This window comes from Gopherus evgoodei, chromosome 2 (assembly GCF_007399415.2).
Source record: "Gopherus evgoodei ecotype Sinaloan lineage chromosome 2, rGopEvg1_v1.p, whole genome shotgun sequence".
NCBI classification, from domain to species: domain Eukaryota; kingdom Metazoa; phylum Chordata; order Testudines; family Testudinidae; genus Gopherus; species Gopherus evgoodei.
This window is the reverse complement of record NC_044323.1, coordinates 55979307-55994161: the sequence shown is the minus strand read 5'-3', so window position 1 is coordinate 55994161 and position 14855 is coordinate 55979307. Positions and strand designations below refer to the sequence as shown.

The window sequence follows — 14855 nt, the reverse complement described above, 5'->3', positions numbered from 1 at the left end:
TATGTCTGTTGTAATTATGTTTAATAATTTAATGAGATAGGAAATAAACACTGAATTGGAACAGTTTGTGAAAACAAATAATCGGAGTATCAAATTTGAGCTGTTTCATCTTTAAATCTGTAACTAGTTACTCTGAAATATTTTCAGTACACTGAAAGGTTTTAGTATTGGACTGTTACCTCTTAACCAAAGAGATATATAGATATTTAAAATAACAGAGACTCGGAGAAAAAAAATCACCTGTTGCCAACAAATTATTTTTACCTACATTGTTTTTTTGCATTTTGCTCAGCATGAACAACTGAATCCAGTGATGTCAGTCTCACTTGTTCATGGGCACTTTCACTTTAGATTGTTGGTGCTGTAGTGTTTGGCCTAAACCTTCATTTGTGCTCCTTCAGTACTGGAGGTACATGGGGACCAGAAAAGGAAGATTGAAAACAAATCAGTTTATTGAACCCAAACTAAATTTACAGGTGAACTATTTGGTTGTGGCAGACTTTTTTTTTTTATCCAATAAATAGCTGTATACACTGAACCAAGTACTTAAACTAATACAATATACAGATTTATTTGTTATTTATATCTATATGTAAATATGTACTGTAAGTGGGAAGAATCCTCATTTTTGGATATGGTATTTTTATCTTTACTGTCTGTATTTTTGATTTATAGACTATTACTGAAATCTATGTCTTATACTGAATGTCTTTTTTTATATCCACATAAATGTAAGAGAGCCTGTTTGTAACACACTTTTTCCTCACTAACTTGAGATGACTCACTCTTTTTTCTCTGCTTTTATGTAGCAGTTAACATTTTGATCAAATTATAAAGCTTTATTTGGATTCTAGTACTTAAATTCTCAACCCTATAGATTGCACATTAAACTGTATTGAAATTGAAATTTATATTCACAGTTCAGAGTATTTTAGTAACTTTATTGCCTCACCAACTGGTTACAGATAAAAATACTATTTGTAACAATCACAATTTTTCTCAGTTGCAGGGGGAGTTTATGATCAGCTTCATGGTGAAGACTAATGGTTGGTTATGTTGAGATAGTCAGACTCAGTGTACGTGATATCTCATCTAAACATCTTTTTGCTAATAAACCCATCATTCTCTAAAATCTGGGCATAGCTAGGGAGAGAATATTATAGATGATACCCTGTTTAATCCGTAACTAGTAAATTTTCACCACTGTAGTCATTTTAAAATTGAGTTTTCATGTCTTAATGTGAATTTTTAGGGAAATTTTCTGTTTCCTTCTGGATGCAATTCCAGTTGAATTTCTGCACTGATTTTACTGTAGCATGCCTATGCAATCTTGATTGGTTTCAAGCAGAATTAATAATAATTCTCCATTGATTTCATTGTACCAAACACTTAATGTATTAAATATGTTTTTAAAGTTTATACTGTGCCATATACCCCCCTTTTTATACATATTTCTTAGCTTTTGTCATGAGGGTTTTTGTTGTCGTATTTCCTGTGTCTAACTGCAAAGCTTGTGAAATGCTTCAACCATTTAAATGGATAGAGACAAATCCCCCACCAAACTATGTGGTGGCAGTGTAGCAGTTACTGCAGCTGTAAGTCTATGGTCACTCTTGAAACTGCTTCATAGAGGACAGTGGTCATCAGATTTACACTGTAGCGGTTCCACCTGGCTTTTGCGAACTCCTCCCTTTGGAAACTGAGGAGGAGCATCAGGTTGTCTTCAGGAGACTCCCTTGCAAGCTCTGGCATCGAGGGCCCTCCTGTGGGGGCAGGAAGAATGTGGTGGGAGCTGGGCTGCAGCTTGTAGCACTTCGGAGATTCTGAGCAGTGCTGCTGTCCCTAAGCAGGGAGCAATCTGCTGCTGTAATTTAGACAGCCTTGCTATATTATTAGGTATGAAATGTGTATTGTTATATTTGTAGCACAGACAATTTAATTTAATATTACTTCAGTGTTCAGAAACTTCTGCATAGTTTTTATAGAAGAAAAGGATATTGATTAGGACATTTTCAGTTACATTTCAATATGAACAAATTTCTTTTAAGGTATTTCCTACCAGATGCTTGGATTAAAAAAAATGGAAATACACCTGTACCCCGATATAACGCGACCCTATATAACACGAATTTGGATATAACGTGGTAAAGCAGTGCTCCAGGGGGGCGGGGCTGCACGCTCCGGCCGATCAAAGCAAGTTCGATATAGCACAGTTTCACCTAGAACATAAGATTTTTTGGCTCCCGAGGACAGCGTTATATCAAGGTAGAGGTATACTTCATGATCATTTATAGAATTTTCAACATTCACAGTCTGAACTAATTATATTGATTTTAAAACATTCTTATGAACTGATATTTCTTTTGGCCAATTTTATCCATACTTTTAAATAATATTTACTATATATTATTCCTTGTAATGTACTTTCCCACCAGTTCAGAAGAGTAATTCTTTCTAGAATTAAGAGGCACAGACTCATTACTTTGCAATGTGCTAAGTAAATATACTTGATTTATAACTGTGACTGTGTTTTGATCTTTGAATTTTCACCAAGCAGAATATCTTCCTTTATTTTTGGTAAAAAATAAAATTAAATTGTTTACATTTGAATTTGATTCAACCTGTGTGGTACTGGCAACAGCATGCATATTCATTTTTTGGTAGAGCTTTTGCCTTTGGCTTTGTTGCTTATTCAATATTTCCATACATATGCATGTACCTGCACAGTATCTCTTACTCAGTCATCCCTCCCTTCCGCCCCCCCCCCAAAAAAAAACCTGTACCCATATCCAACAACACTTCAGGTTCACTCCCAGACTCCTTCCCTCTCCCTCAGCTGCTTTGTTCCCCTTGACTTCCCCAAGCCTTTGCACTGCTTCTGAGGTGTGCAGGAAATACGTTTCGGTATTGTAGTATAACTGAATTACTGAATGAATAGGGTCTACTCTGCATCTCTACTGAAGACATGAAGATTATCTACACTACCCTCCCCTTCACCTCTCTCCATAACACACACTCACTCATTCATGCTCATTTTAACCCTGCTAACCCTAATCCGCCCCATTCTCAAGGGCCAGATTCTTCTACCCTGACTCTCCAAACATAGCATAATTGAAATCAATTGAACTACTGTAAGGTACTACTCAGAATCTGGCCACAGCCACTATCCTTCTAGATGAAGTGGCCATACAGTTATCTTGATCTAGACAACCGCTGACAGCTGCTGGCCTCCACCCAGTGTCTGCTATAGTGGGGCGGACTGCCCCATTCCCTGTAAGGATGGGCTGTGGCAGGCCAGGGAACCTGTACAGTCCAGGAGCCAATCAGAAAAGGGCTTATGGGGAGCCAATCAGGGCTCAGATTGGAGGGAACCAATCAGGGCCAGGCTCACCCATATATAAAGGCTGCCCAGAGGGTCCCTGGGCTGGGACCCAGAGTAGAGGGCAGGCCTGGGTCCCCCCCCCTTCCTCCTTAAGTACACCCAGCCATTAGCCGTAGGGAGCGGCCATTATAGACTGCGCCCAATCCCTGACAAGAGGGATTAGACATTAGGGTGTGTGGCTGCACATGGTGGCTGGAGTGGAGGACTGCTGATCACTGATCCCAGAAGGGGCTGCAGATGGACTAAGGGGCACTGCCGGAGGGTAGTGGTCTCGAAGAGGATGCTGCCGAGCAGGGAGCAATGTGGGTCCAGCGACAGCAGCGGAGAGCAGAGGGCAGAACAACGGACAGGACACCACCAGCAGGGGGCACTCCACTGGAATCTAGCTAATTCCTGGAGTCACCAGCAGGAGGCATCGTGGGTGGTGAGTCCCAACCCGTTTACACTGCTGAAACCTAGTGGGCGGAGAAGCTAGTAGGATTATAGCCTCAGCCAAGGCATCACCCACAGAAAACCAGAGGAATAGATCAGAGGATGACAATTTTTGGGGCCCAGTCTGGTAAGCCCATAGTCTCATAAGTGGTCCCAGTGGAGTCAGGGAAGTAAATAAGATGATGCACAGGAGTGAAGGTTTCTAGAATCAGGCCATGGGTTGCTCCAAGAATCCCATAGGTTTTTTTTGTTTGGCTGGTTTTTTTTGGGGGGAAGGGAGGTTGGCTGGTTTGTTTGTTTATATTTATTAAAGGCACCTGAACCAAGGTCAGTAATGTTGGCTCATGGATAGATTAATGGTTAAGAGCTTAGTATTTGTTTATCTTCTTTGTGGAAGATGTTGAGGTATGCTACTGCGTCCTTGTGCCAGATCAAAATAGAAAATGTTCCAGAACGTACCAACATTATAGTTCTGTTTTCCAAACCGAATTAGCAAAGAACATAACCTAAGACTGTTCCTAACAGCTATGTAGAAAAAATGCTTTCTGTATGCTTCCATTTCTATAAATTAAATATTAATTTGTGTAAGTTGATGACCCTTTAAAAATCGTTAACAAGATACTGATGACAACTCATATTTGTTCTTGTTAATGAAAAGACTGAATATACAAATCTTCCTGTTTGTAGAGCTATTGTGCTGCATAATCTTAAGGGGAGACAGCAATATGAATACATGGGTCACAGTACAAACATAATAAATAATGAGATTTTAGTATGTCTTACATAAACAGAGAATGATGCATGAAAAGGGCAGACGGAAATTCCTCATTTCCTATGTTTGCATTGCTAAAATACCTACACTAGTCTGGATTAGTTTGCTAATGTGAAATGCTAATAAAAGATCCTTTATGCCAAAAAGAAAAAGAAAACTGTAAAAGTAGGAATAAATTCACAATGAAGAGAGGTAGAGTGTGGGGTCCTCCAAGGATTTGTACTAGAACCTCTGCTGTTCAACACATTCATAAATGATCCTGAAAAGTGGGTCAACAGGTGACAAAGTGTAGAGACAATTCTAAATTACTCAAAATAGTCAAGTCCAAAGCTGACTGAGGAGTTACAAAGGGATCTCACAAAACTTGGTGAGTGGGCAACAAAATGGTGGATGAAATTCAAGGGTGATAAATGCAAAATAATGCACATTGGAAAACATAATCCCAACTGTATATACAAAATGATGAGGTCTAAATTAACTGTTCCCACTCAAGACAGAGATCTTGGAGTCATTGTGGATAGTTCTCTGAAAACATCTGCTCAATGTGAAGCAGCAGTCAAAAAAGCAAACAATGTTAGGAATCATTAGGAAAGGGATAGATAAGAAGACAGAAAACATCATAAAACAACTATCTATAGCCATGGTATGCCCAGATGGTATGCATCACTTGAATATTGCAATACAGTTCTGGTTGCCTCATCTCAAAAGAGATATATTAGAATTGGAAAACATATGGAGAAGGGCAACAGAAATGAGGGGTGTGGAACAGCAGCTTCCATATGAGGAGAGATTAAAAAGACTGGGATTGCTCAGTTTAGAAAAGAAACAACTAATAAAGGGGTATGATAGAGATCTATATAATCATGAATGGTTTGAGAAGATGAATAGGGAAGTGTTATTTACCCCTTCACATAACACAAGAACCAGGGTCACCCAATTAAATTAATAGGCAGCAGGCTTAAAACAAATAGAAGGAATTATTTCTTCAAACAGCATACCATCAACCTGTGGAACTTCTTGCCAAGGGATGTTGTGAAGGCCAAAAGTACAAATGGGCTAAAAAGAATTAGATAAGTTCCTAGAGGAGAGGTGCATCCTCTGTCATCCAGTCCAGAAGCTGGGACTTGATGACAGAGGACAGATCATTCAATAATTGCACTGTTCTGTTATTCCCTCTAAAGCATGTGGCCACTGTCGGAAGACAGGATAATGTTCTAGGTGGACTGTTGGTCAAACCCAGTATGGCCATTCTTTATGTTCTTATGACATTATCTTTTGTGAAATTTAAAAAGAAGTGATTTTTCCCTTTTCATTTTCTTTTATATAAATTGTTATACAATCTTTTCTGGAGAATAAACAAACATTATTTAAAACAAAGGCTAAAAGTGTTTCTCTACTATATTTTTGTAGAAAAGGATTTATTTTAGTAATTGACATGGTGAAGTGTAAGAATACCTACAATATTTTAAATGGTTTTTACTATCTACTGACAAAGGATATAAGTAAAGACTGTGCACACAGTGTGTGCTGCTAAATATGCCTTGACTTCTTGGAACTTGAATTTATGGTAAATAAATACTGTATGAAACCTATGGATAGTAATAGGTTTATTTATAATGAAGTACCAAAATCACAAAACATTTATAGAACATAAAATGCAGCAGACATATTAGTGATGCAAGTTAGAATTTTGAAAAGCATCTGAGTCCCATTTTCAGAAGCAACTTAGGAGCCTAAGGCCTGCTTTACATGTAAAATTTAGGTCAACCTAACTATGATGCTCATAGATGTGGAAATATCATACCCTGAGAGAGATGGTTAGGCTGATCTAACCCGCAGTGTAGACACTGGTAGATTGACGAAATAATTCTTCCATTGACCTAGCTACCATTTCTCAAGGAGGTGGATTTACTATAGTGATGGAAAAGCCCTTTCTGTCGCAGAAGCAAGTGTCTTACACTACAGCACTATAATGGCATCATTGCAGCTGTACTGCTGTAGTGCTTGTAGTGAAGACATAAGTTTCGCTGAAGGTCAATGGGACTTATTCTCTTAAGGCCTGTCTCATTTGAAAATGGGACAGTGACTCCTTTGAAAATTTTACTCATAGTGTTAAACTGTGTACTGTAAAGTTATATTAGATTCCACATATTTATGACAAATGAAAAAGTTTTGAGGACTAGTTTTATTTGATGTGTAATGCCTTCTCATCCAATGCAGTGGCACCTCTTGGAGCAGGAGAGAGTGATGGAGGTAGCAACACTGACGCCTCTTGTTCTGCAAGGGAGATCAGTAGCTCCTATATCACTGATCCAGAGTCTACACTATAGATTTAGGTCAGTATAACCGCATCCCTTAGGGATGTGGAAACTCAAACCTAATCCAGAGTGTGGAGTTTATTGCCTTACAGCAGTGGGAGACGCTCTCCTGTCAGTGGTGCTAGAGTCTTCATTAAGTGCCACAGCAGCACTGTAAGTGTAGACAAGCCCTCAGTGACAGTACTCTAGAGGAGAACAGAAGAGTCTGCAAACTGGATCCCATTTGTCCAAATCTTTTATTACCTTTTATAGTTTCTGTATGGTGAGGAGGAAACAACTGACCTTTCACATTAGGCACCTCTATCTCCCCCACAGCTGTTGGTACATGTACTGATTTGTGTGAGAGAGACAAGAGGAGAGGGCATAGTACTTAAAACCAAAACCTTGGATCCAGAAAGATGAAGGTTTTGGTTTTAAGAAGACTTACATTCATGAGTTTGAGCTTTTGGATGTTGCTATTTGTCAGTATTCTCCACTGCTTCCTTCCAAAAATAGTCTGTAACCTGATTATCCTCCCACTTAAGGTCTTTCAGTTACCAAATTTCACCCCCTTCCCTTCTAGTACCTGTTTAGAGAAGGGGGTGAGAGGTTCTGGTTTTGTAATCTAATGCATGGGTTTGCAACCTGGAGTTTGCAACCAACCTGTTTTTCCCATAGTGCTATAGGGGAAGGAGGTCTCAGCTAGATGGGAGGGAGGGTTCTGATCTGAATAAAGGGGTCTGATATGAAAAAAAAAAAAAAGTGAGAACCCTGGCTTAGGGAGTAGGGAAGATTTCCAGAAGCTAACTTGCCTTAGGTGAAGTGGTTCTCAAATTTTTCATATCAAAACCCTTTTATTCAGACCAGAACCCCTTTCCCATCTAGCTTGTCCCTTCCTGCCATTTAGCAAAATGGGAGAAGCAGGTTGGTTGCAACCTTCAGATTGAGAACTTGGCCTAACTCATCTCCTGACTGCCAATAACCTTCCTGCAAGCCTTAGATATATTCCTCTATCAGAGTTGCTTCTGGCTTTCAGAATGCTCATTTTTCAGAGTCAGCATGCTTCAAGAGAAATAAAACAGTTTAGATTCTGGTTCAGTGTATAAAATTGTAATATGACTCATCTTAATATATGGAGCAGAGACTTGGCCAGTCACAGGGAGGGAAATAAGTATGCTCTCCTCCATAGAAATGAAGATGTTAAGATGGTCAAATGTGATAGGAAACAAGAAGAAGCTGTATGGGATGTAATGCATATGCTCCAATTGAAGACAAGTTGAGGGAAAGTCATATCATTAGGATGTCTCTTGCAACAATTGTGGGTGGAAGATGAGCAAGGGGGAGACCAAAGACTCAGTATCTCAGGGAGACAGATGCGCATACCTCTGTAGGATCATGAGTTTTGAATAAAGGCTATAAATATTGCCCACCCTGAATAGGGAAGTGGCAAATAAAATGATAAAGAATAAGAGATTCTGTTGCATCACAGATCATTCTACTTGTATAATACCTTGCACGTACTAAAGCAGTGCAGAGGTTTGTAATTGTAATTGCTCTGGTAGATTAATTACCTTCTTGTGCAAGTTAGAAACAAATAAACCCTTTAATTTTACTGAAAATAACTGCAATTTTAATGAAGATAACTATAACTCTGATGAACACATTTAAGTAATTACAACCAGAGCAACTGATGATATGAGGGTGTTAGTCTACTATTGAACTAAATATAAATGCTCAGTTGCTTTACATTTGAAATATTTTAGGGACTTAAGTGGTTTTAAAGCTTTATATTGTTTGAAACTGAACCAATTTAAGAGCTTCTAAACATCAAACATACAGTGGAGGAAGGACTCTAAAATATCTCCAAAAAATTAACTGCTTCAATGCCTTCTTGGCCAAGCCTGGGCCTCGCAAAGGCATTTTTGCTGTTTGCCCTGACGTGCCTTGAAATACATTCCATTTCAAGTGGGATGTAAAAGTCCTTCAAAAAGGCACTCCAAATGATGATTTAAAAATAAAATTCCCATCTCTCCATTGGGAGACTTAATATGAATTTTATAATCAATTAAAGATTTGTTGCTATTTAAACTGCTACTTCTGCTCCCCTCATACCCATCCCAATGAAATAACATTCAAGTGTATGTTTTGATGGAATAACATTTAAATTAAATATGTTACAGAGAGTTAATGTGAAACCCTTGTTCTGAATCTCTTTGTTTCCTAATTCTGTAAGGAGAAGATGATTTCTGATTGGTGCAGACGGTGCCAAAATGTATTGATTGTGCTTTTGTATTGTTTGGGAGTTTCTAGAGCTTAGTAAGTATGTTTGCTATATCAGAGCCTTACTTATTGAAACTCATGGTAAAGCTAATTTAAATCACATTGTTACTTTGTGATCAAATACCAAATGTTTGTGTAAATGCTGTACTTGAACATTTCTTGATGTCAGAATTTAATGGTTGAATCAAGGGTAATTGATGTCGTTATAGCCTGGGAAAAGGAGACAACTGATGTAGTTTAATTGCAATAGCTAGGAAACAATATTTTATGTGCAGGTGTTACATCTTAAATTGCATGTATCTCTAGTGAAATTTTAGATGATGTAAAACTTGTATCTGTTTAACCCAGTGATGGAAAAGAGTGCATTTTCAATAGAAATTATTTAGCCACTATTAATCAATTTCTAGATATCTTTAAAAAAAACAGGCTTGATGACCTTGATGCATTTCTTCCTTTTCCTCCGCTCTGTGGGCAAGTGGGGAGGGATGAGGCATTCTGGAGGACCAATAGCATCTGTACTTAAAAATCATCCCACCAGTGGACACCACGTTATTATTATTATTATTTATTATTTATGAGAATATTAAATAGATTCTGTCTTGTTAGAGCCTGACGTTGTCTATTTGTGTAAAAGTCAGATTTTGATATTTCTGTGATGGACAAACCTCCTTCCTTGTACACTGAATAACACACGTCAGAGATGGAAAAACCTTAATAGATCATCCATTCCATCTCCTTCCCAGTGAAGGATTGTTCCTTTACAGTACATTTTGTTATGTTTTTATTACTTCAGTGGTAGTTATAGTGTTCTAATGCATCTGATATATTTTTGATGCTATGCAACTCCTGAAAGGCACTTACTTCTCTTTGAACAGTATTATTTCTCTGAACTTCAGTTTTATTTTTTGGTAGACATTTATTCAATTAAAGGAAGAAAAATATCCATTCAAAGTTAACAGTTTTTATTCCTAATTAGGTCTCTTTCACCTGCTATCCAGCAAATACATTTTTGTTTTAATAAATATTACAGCACAATAAGAGGCTCATCAGCACCTGGAATGGTGCCTAATAAGGTGTGTAATTTAATTGCCCACTTGTTCCTTTTTAAGTGCCACATGAGCAGACACTCATCAGTTCAGACACACAAACATGTTTATGGTGCCTGCTAGTGAGTGTCCCATTTGCAGTACAGTCCTCTGCCTCAGCCATCTACAGGATACTAGTTCATATTTTTAGGAATGTTCTTCATGCTGTTCCAAGAATAGTAATTCATTCCTCCAGATGTTCATTGGATTTGTGAACCATTCTGTGATCAGTGCATTCCGCAGGTATAGTGGGAAGTAAAAAAAAACACCAAAATAGAGGGAGTTCTGCTGTAACAGACCTGGCAGTGTAGGAGTAGTTTGAAAAACTCTCCCACATCGCAGACAGAGATCGGGTCAGGTTTGAATTCAGAGCAGCAGTATACCTAAGGAAAAAGTACTAGAGCATTGTTCCAACCCCATTATCATCCTTTTCAAAGAAGGTATCAGACGGGTAGCCGTGTTAGTCTGGATCTGTAAAAGCAGCAAATCCAATGAAGTGAGTATTCACCCATGAAAGCTCATGCTCCGATACGTCTGTTTGTCTATAAGGTGCCACAGGACTCTTTGCTGCTTTTCAAAAAAGTTATACCAGTGTTGAAAACATGACCTAGGTACTAGAAGATATGTAGAGAAAATGCACTTGAGGAAAAGCACTTATATACTGGGGATTTAACATAGCATATACTTAACATCCAGTACCATCCAGTGTTAATCAGCCTAGGATAGTACAAATCTATGATGACTCTCCAGACGTGCTCATTTTTATTATGATTATCATCATCATCATTACTACAGGTATTTACAGTACAGTGTAAGCAGGTGGAGGTCTAACCCTGCTCTGAACAGAAACTGTACATGTTGTATTTAGTCCAGATTTATGCCCTTCCTGGGATTTGGCTGTGCTGGTATCTCAAATAATGGCAAGGATAAATGGGTACATCTTAAGTTTTGCCTTTAAACTTACCTTTTTGTAGTAGTTTCTTGAAAAGATCATACTTTCTTAGGTCAAAGAGCAACTATTTCTCTTATAGAGGGGTGGACTTAAACCACACTTGCCACAGTGAGAAGCAGGAATCAACCAGTGGTTCCAGCATCGGCCAATGAAGTGTGTAAACAGAAGAATGCTGTGAACCCATTATAGGTTTCCATAACTATAGTATCTGGATACCTCTTATGCAGGTTACATGGAGATAATGGCAATCTTAATATCAGAGTTAACACTGTGCTATAAACAATTTTCATCTAGGCCAGCTTGGAGTCTAATAATTTGAGATGAACTGAGAAAAGAAATGCATCTTTGAAACTTTTTCTAAAAGTGGTTAGATGTGTGGTTAAGTGTACTTCTGTAGGGCATTAATTCCAGAGTGCCTGCGATAAAGAATGTTCTACCTTCTTCTATCCACATCGGAAACTATGTGCCATAATGGATTGATATCATGATTATAATTATTTATTAAACAGTGACAAAATATGCCAACAATTATGGAGGTAATTCAGAATTTGCAAGATAAAAAGGGCATAGCTGGACACACTTGACAGAATCACAGAATTGTAAGACTGGAGGGAACCTTGAGAGGTCACTTAGTCCAGTCCCCTCCACTCAGGGCAGGACTAAGTATTATCTAGACCATTCCTGACAGATGTTTGTCTAACCTGCTCTTAAAAAATCTCCAATGATGGAGATTTCACAACCTCTCTACACAATTTATTCCAGTGCTTAACCACCCTGACAGGAAGTTTTTTCTACTGTCCAACCTAAATCTCCATGACTCCAATTTAAGTCCATTGCTTCTTGTCCTATCCTCAGAGTTAAAAAGAACAACTTTTTCTCCCTCCTCCTTGAAAAATGTGTTCCCCCTCCCCCCAGTCTTCTCTTCTCCTGACTAAACAAACTTAATTCTTTCAATTTTTCCTCATGTTTTCTAGAGCTTTAATCATTTTTGTTCCTCTTGTCTGGACTTTCTCCAATTTGTCCACATCCTTCCTGAAATATGGTGCCCAGGACTGGACACAATACTCTAGTTGAGACCTAATCAGTGCAGAGTACGGTGGAAGAATTACTTCTTTGCATGCATGTAGTATTATGTTCCTTCACTGGTTCTGAAGATATTTTTGTCTACTAAATAATATTAGGCTATACTGCAAAAAAGCCCCAGAAGACCTTCATAGATACTTGTGAAACTGTAATTGACCACAACACATCAATAAACTATTTCTTTTTGAAGACAGAATAGGAAGAATATTACAGGGAGATATTAAAGTGGTACTACACATAAGAAAGGAATGTTCTCATCTGTGTAGCTTCAGGCAGATGACAGTAGAATTTCCTGTAGTACACAATGTGCTTCTATTCAATGGCTACTTGGGTGGCTTTTTATACTAACTTAACAGGTATTTTTGTTTTGCCCGGTATTTTATTTTCATGAGAGCTGAACAGAATCCAATTTTTCTATTATTATTTAATACTCTTTAAAGGCAAGATTATAACCTAGGCCTCTGCAGCCCACGTGGAAGAAGGGGACTTAGTCCTCACCTGCCTATCCTAATAGAGTCTAGGTGTAGAGGGAGAATAGGGTCCACGGTGCCACAACCACCCTACGTGAGCAGGACAGGAAGGGGTTGGAGAGGGGCAGGGAGTGAATGGAGCTTTGTTTGCACCCCTGTAGCTCCCTTTCCCACAAATAAATGGCCAGCTGAACCAGCCCAAGACAGGAAGTAAACTGCAGCCTGTAAAAACCAGCTGTATCTTACTGAGTCACAAATTCTTCCCAGGGCTCCTCCTGTGGCAGCGAAGCTACCACTCCTTAGACAGGACTAGACACAAAGGATGAAACACGGCGCCTTTGCAGTCAATGAGAGTCAATCTGGCCAAAGTCCAAATCTAGCCTGATAGGTGGAGCTGTTGGCATCACCTAAAATTAAAGTTGTTTGACACTTTCCTGTTGTCAGTAGCTTATAACTTTGCCAGACTTTAACTTTCTAGGCTGGAATTTGTGATGATGCAAGTTGCCTGCCTCAGGCTGAATTTTTTTTTTTTTAAAGTTTCAAGAAAAAAAAATCAGCCATTTCCAATAACAAGATTAGGGGAAAATGCATTGTTTTTGCCCATGTGAAAATAAGTGTGTTACAAGTTGTGTCTTTCCCCCTCCCTATGAATATTCACCCAAATTTGTTATGAGTTATGAGCCTTTTAAAAATCACAGTTCATACATGCTCAGTAGAAACTTGATAGAGTTTAACACTGGAGTTATAATCCAAAGATTCTGTCTGCACTAAGCATTCTTCACCCTCTCTCAGCTACTATGTGTGACCAGATTGTGTGTGTATGTCATCCCTGCAAAGCAAGCCAGCAAGTTCCAGCACAGTTTTGGGGGGCTTAGCAGAACTTCCCCTGCAATTACTCCTCCAACTGATGGGGGGCCATTGCGACACCAGGCACAGGAACGGAATACATTGAGTCTGGCTCTCCTGTATACTGGGTGTTCCCCATGCTGGTGCCCCGGAAGGAAGCAAGGATGAGGTAGCAACCTAATTTAAATGCAGAGGGATAAGGAAGAGAGGGTGCTGGATAAGTATTTTAGGAGATGGTGTGGGGGAGGAGCCAGCTTTGGAGGGGACTGAATAAGTGCACAGGGCATCTGGTTCATTGAGTGCACAGATGGACAATGCTCTGGGGATGAATCAAGGCTGTGTAGTAAAGGAGGCTATTGTCTGTAGGATCCCGACTTCATTTGTGGTAAAAGCTGCAAAGTGAGTAGAGAATAAGACAGGAGATTGCAGGAAGAGGAGGAATTGTCTCATGGTTAAGAGACTTTAATGTTGCCCTAGAGAACTGGATTTTTTCCTTCCTCTGCCAGGTTCCTATGTGATGCTGGGCAAGTCACTGAACCCAAAATGTTCACCTTTGCCACTAATTGTGTGTTCCTGATTTTCTGGATGCCCAGTGTGAGACACCTGGAGTCTTTTTTGCAGGAGTGTTGAGCACTCAGAACTGTAACTGACCTGAAGAAGAGCTCTGTAAAAGTTTAAAAGCTAGTCTCTCTCACCAACAAAAATTGGTCCAATTAAAGATATTACCTCACCCATCTTATCTCTAACTGCAAATGAAGTCAGTTAGCATTGTATTTAGAACAGATAAAAGTTTGATGAAAATGGTAAGTACTTTGAAAAATCAGATTCTAAATGTTACCAGTTGGTGTCCAAAATTAGTGGACACTTTTGATTATTTTGGCCTAAATCTCTGTATATCTCAGTTCCCCAGCTGTGAAATGTAAAACTTAATGTCACTGATTTGTTTTGAGGATACATTCATTAATGTTGTGAAGTGCTCAGAAGCTATGGGGAGAGCAACAGAGAAACACCCACTGGGAAATGAGTAATTCTGTATTCAGTGCAAGGTTTGGATAAAGGTCTGGGCCATACATTGAATGTGAATAAAAAGAAATAGTGCAAGTGCACAAGGGGGCTGAATTAAGGTTGTATGGGCAGTCTTAATTCTGACATTTCCCAACTTTTGATGTTAGGCTTTGCAAATCTTATTGTTCTTTAACATAGTTTTTTTTTAATGTAATCTGAATAAACAGTACTTCTCCATGCTTGTTTTTAAG

General features: G+C 38.8%; 1 protein-coding gene across 4 annotated transcripts in view; it reads left to right on the top strand.

The window, feature by feature from the left end:
- Nucleotides 1–14855, top strand: part of CRPPA (CDP-L-ribitol pyrophosphorylase A) — a 207274-nt gene that overhangs the window by 120921 nt on the left and 71498 nt on the right. The window contains exon 10 of one of the 4 annotated variants that reach the window (XM_030550698.1): nucleotides 1004–2105. The exons of the other annotated variants lie outside the window; for them this stretch is intronic. Within the exon in view, the coding sequence (XP_030406558.1) occupies nucleotides 1004–1060 (57 nt within the window). The 3' untranslated portion in view covers nucleotides 1061–2105. Of the gene's footprint in view, nucleotides 1–1003; nucleotides 2106–14855 lie in introns of those variants that run through there. 4 annotated transcript variants of the gene reach the window in all.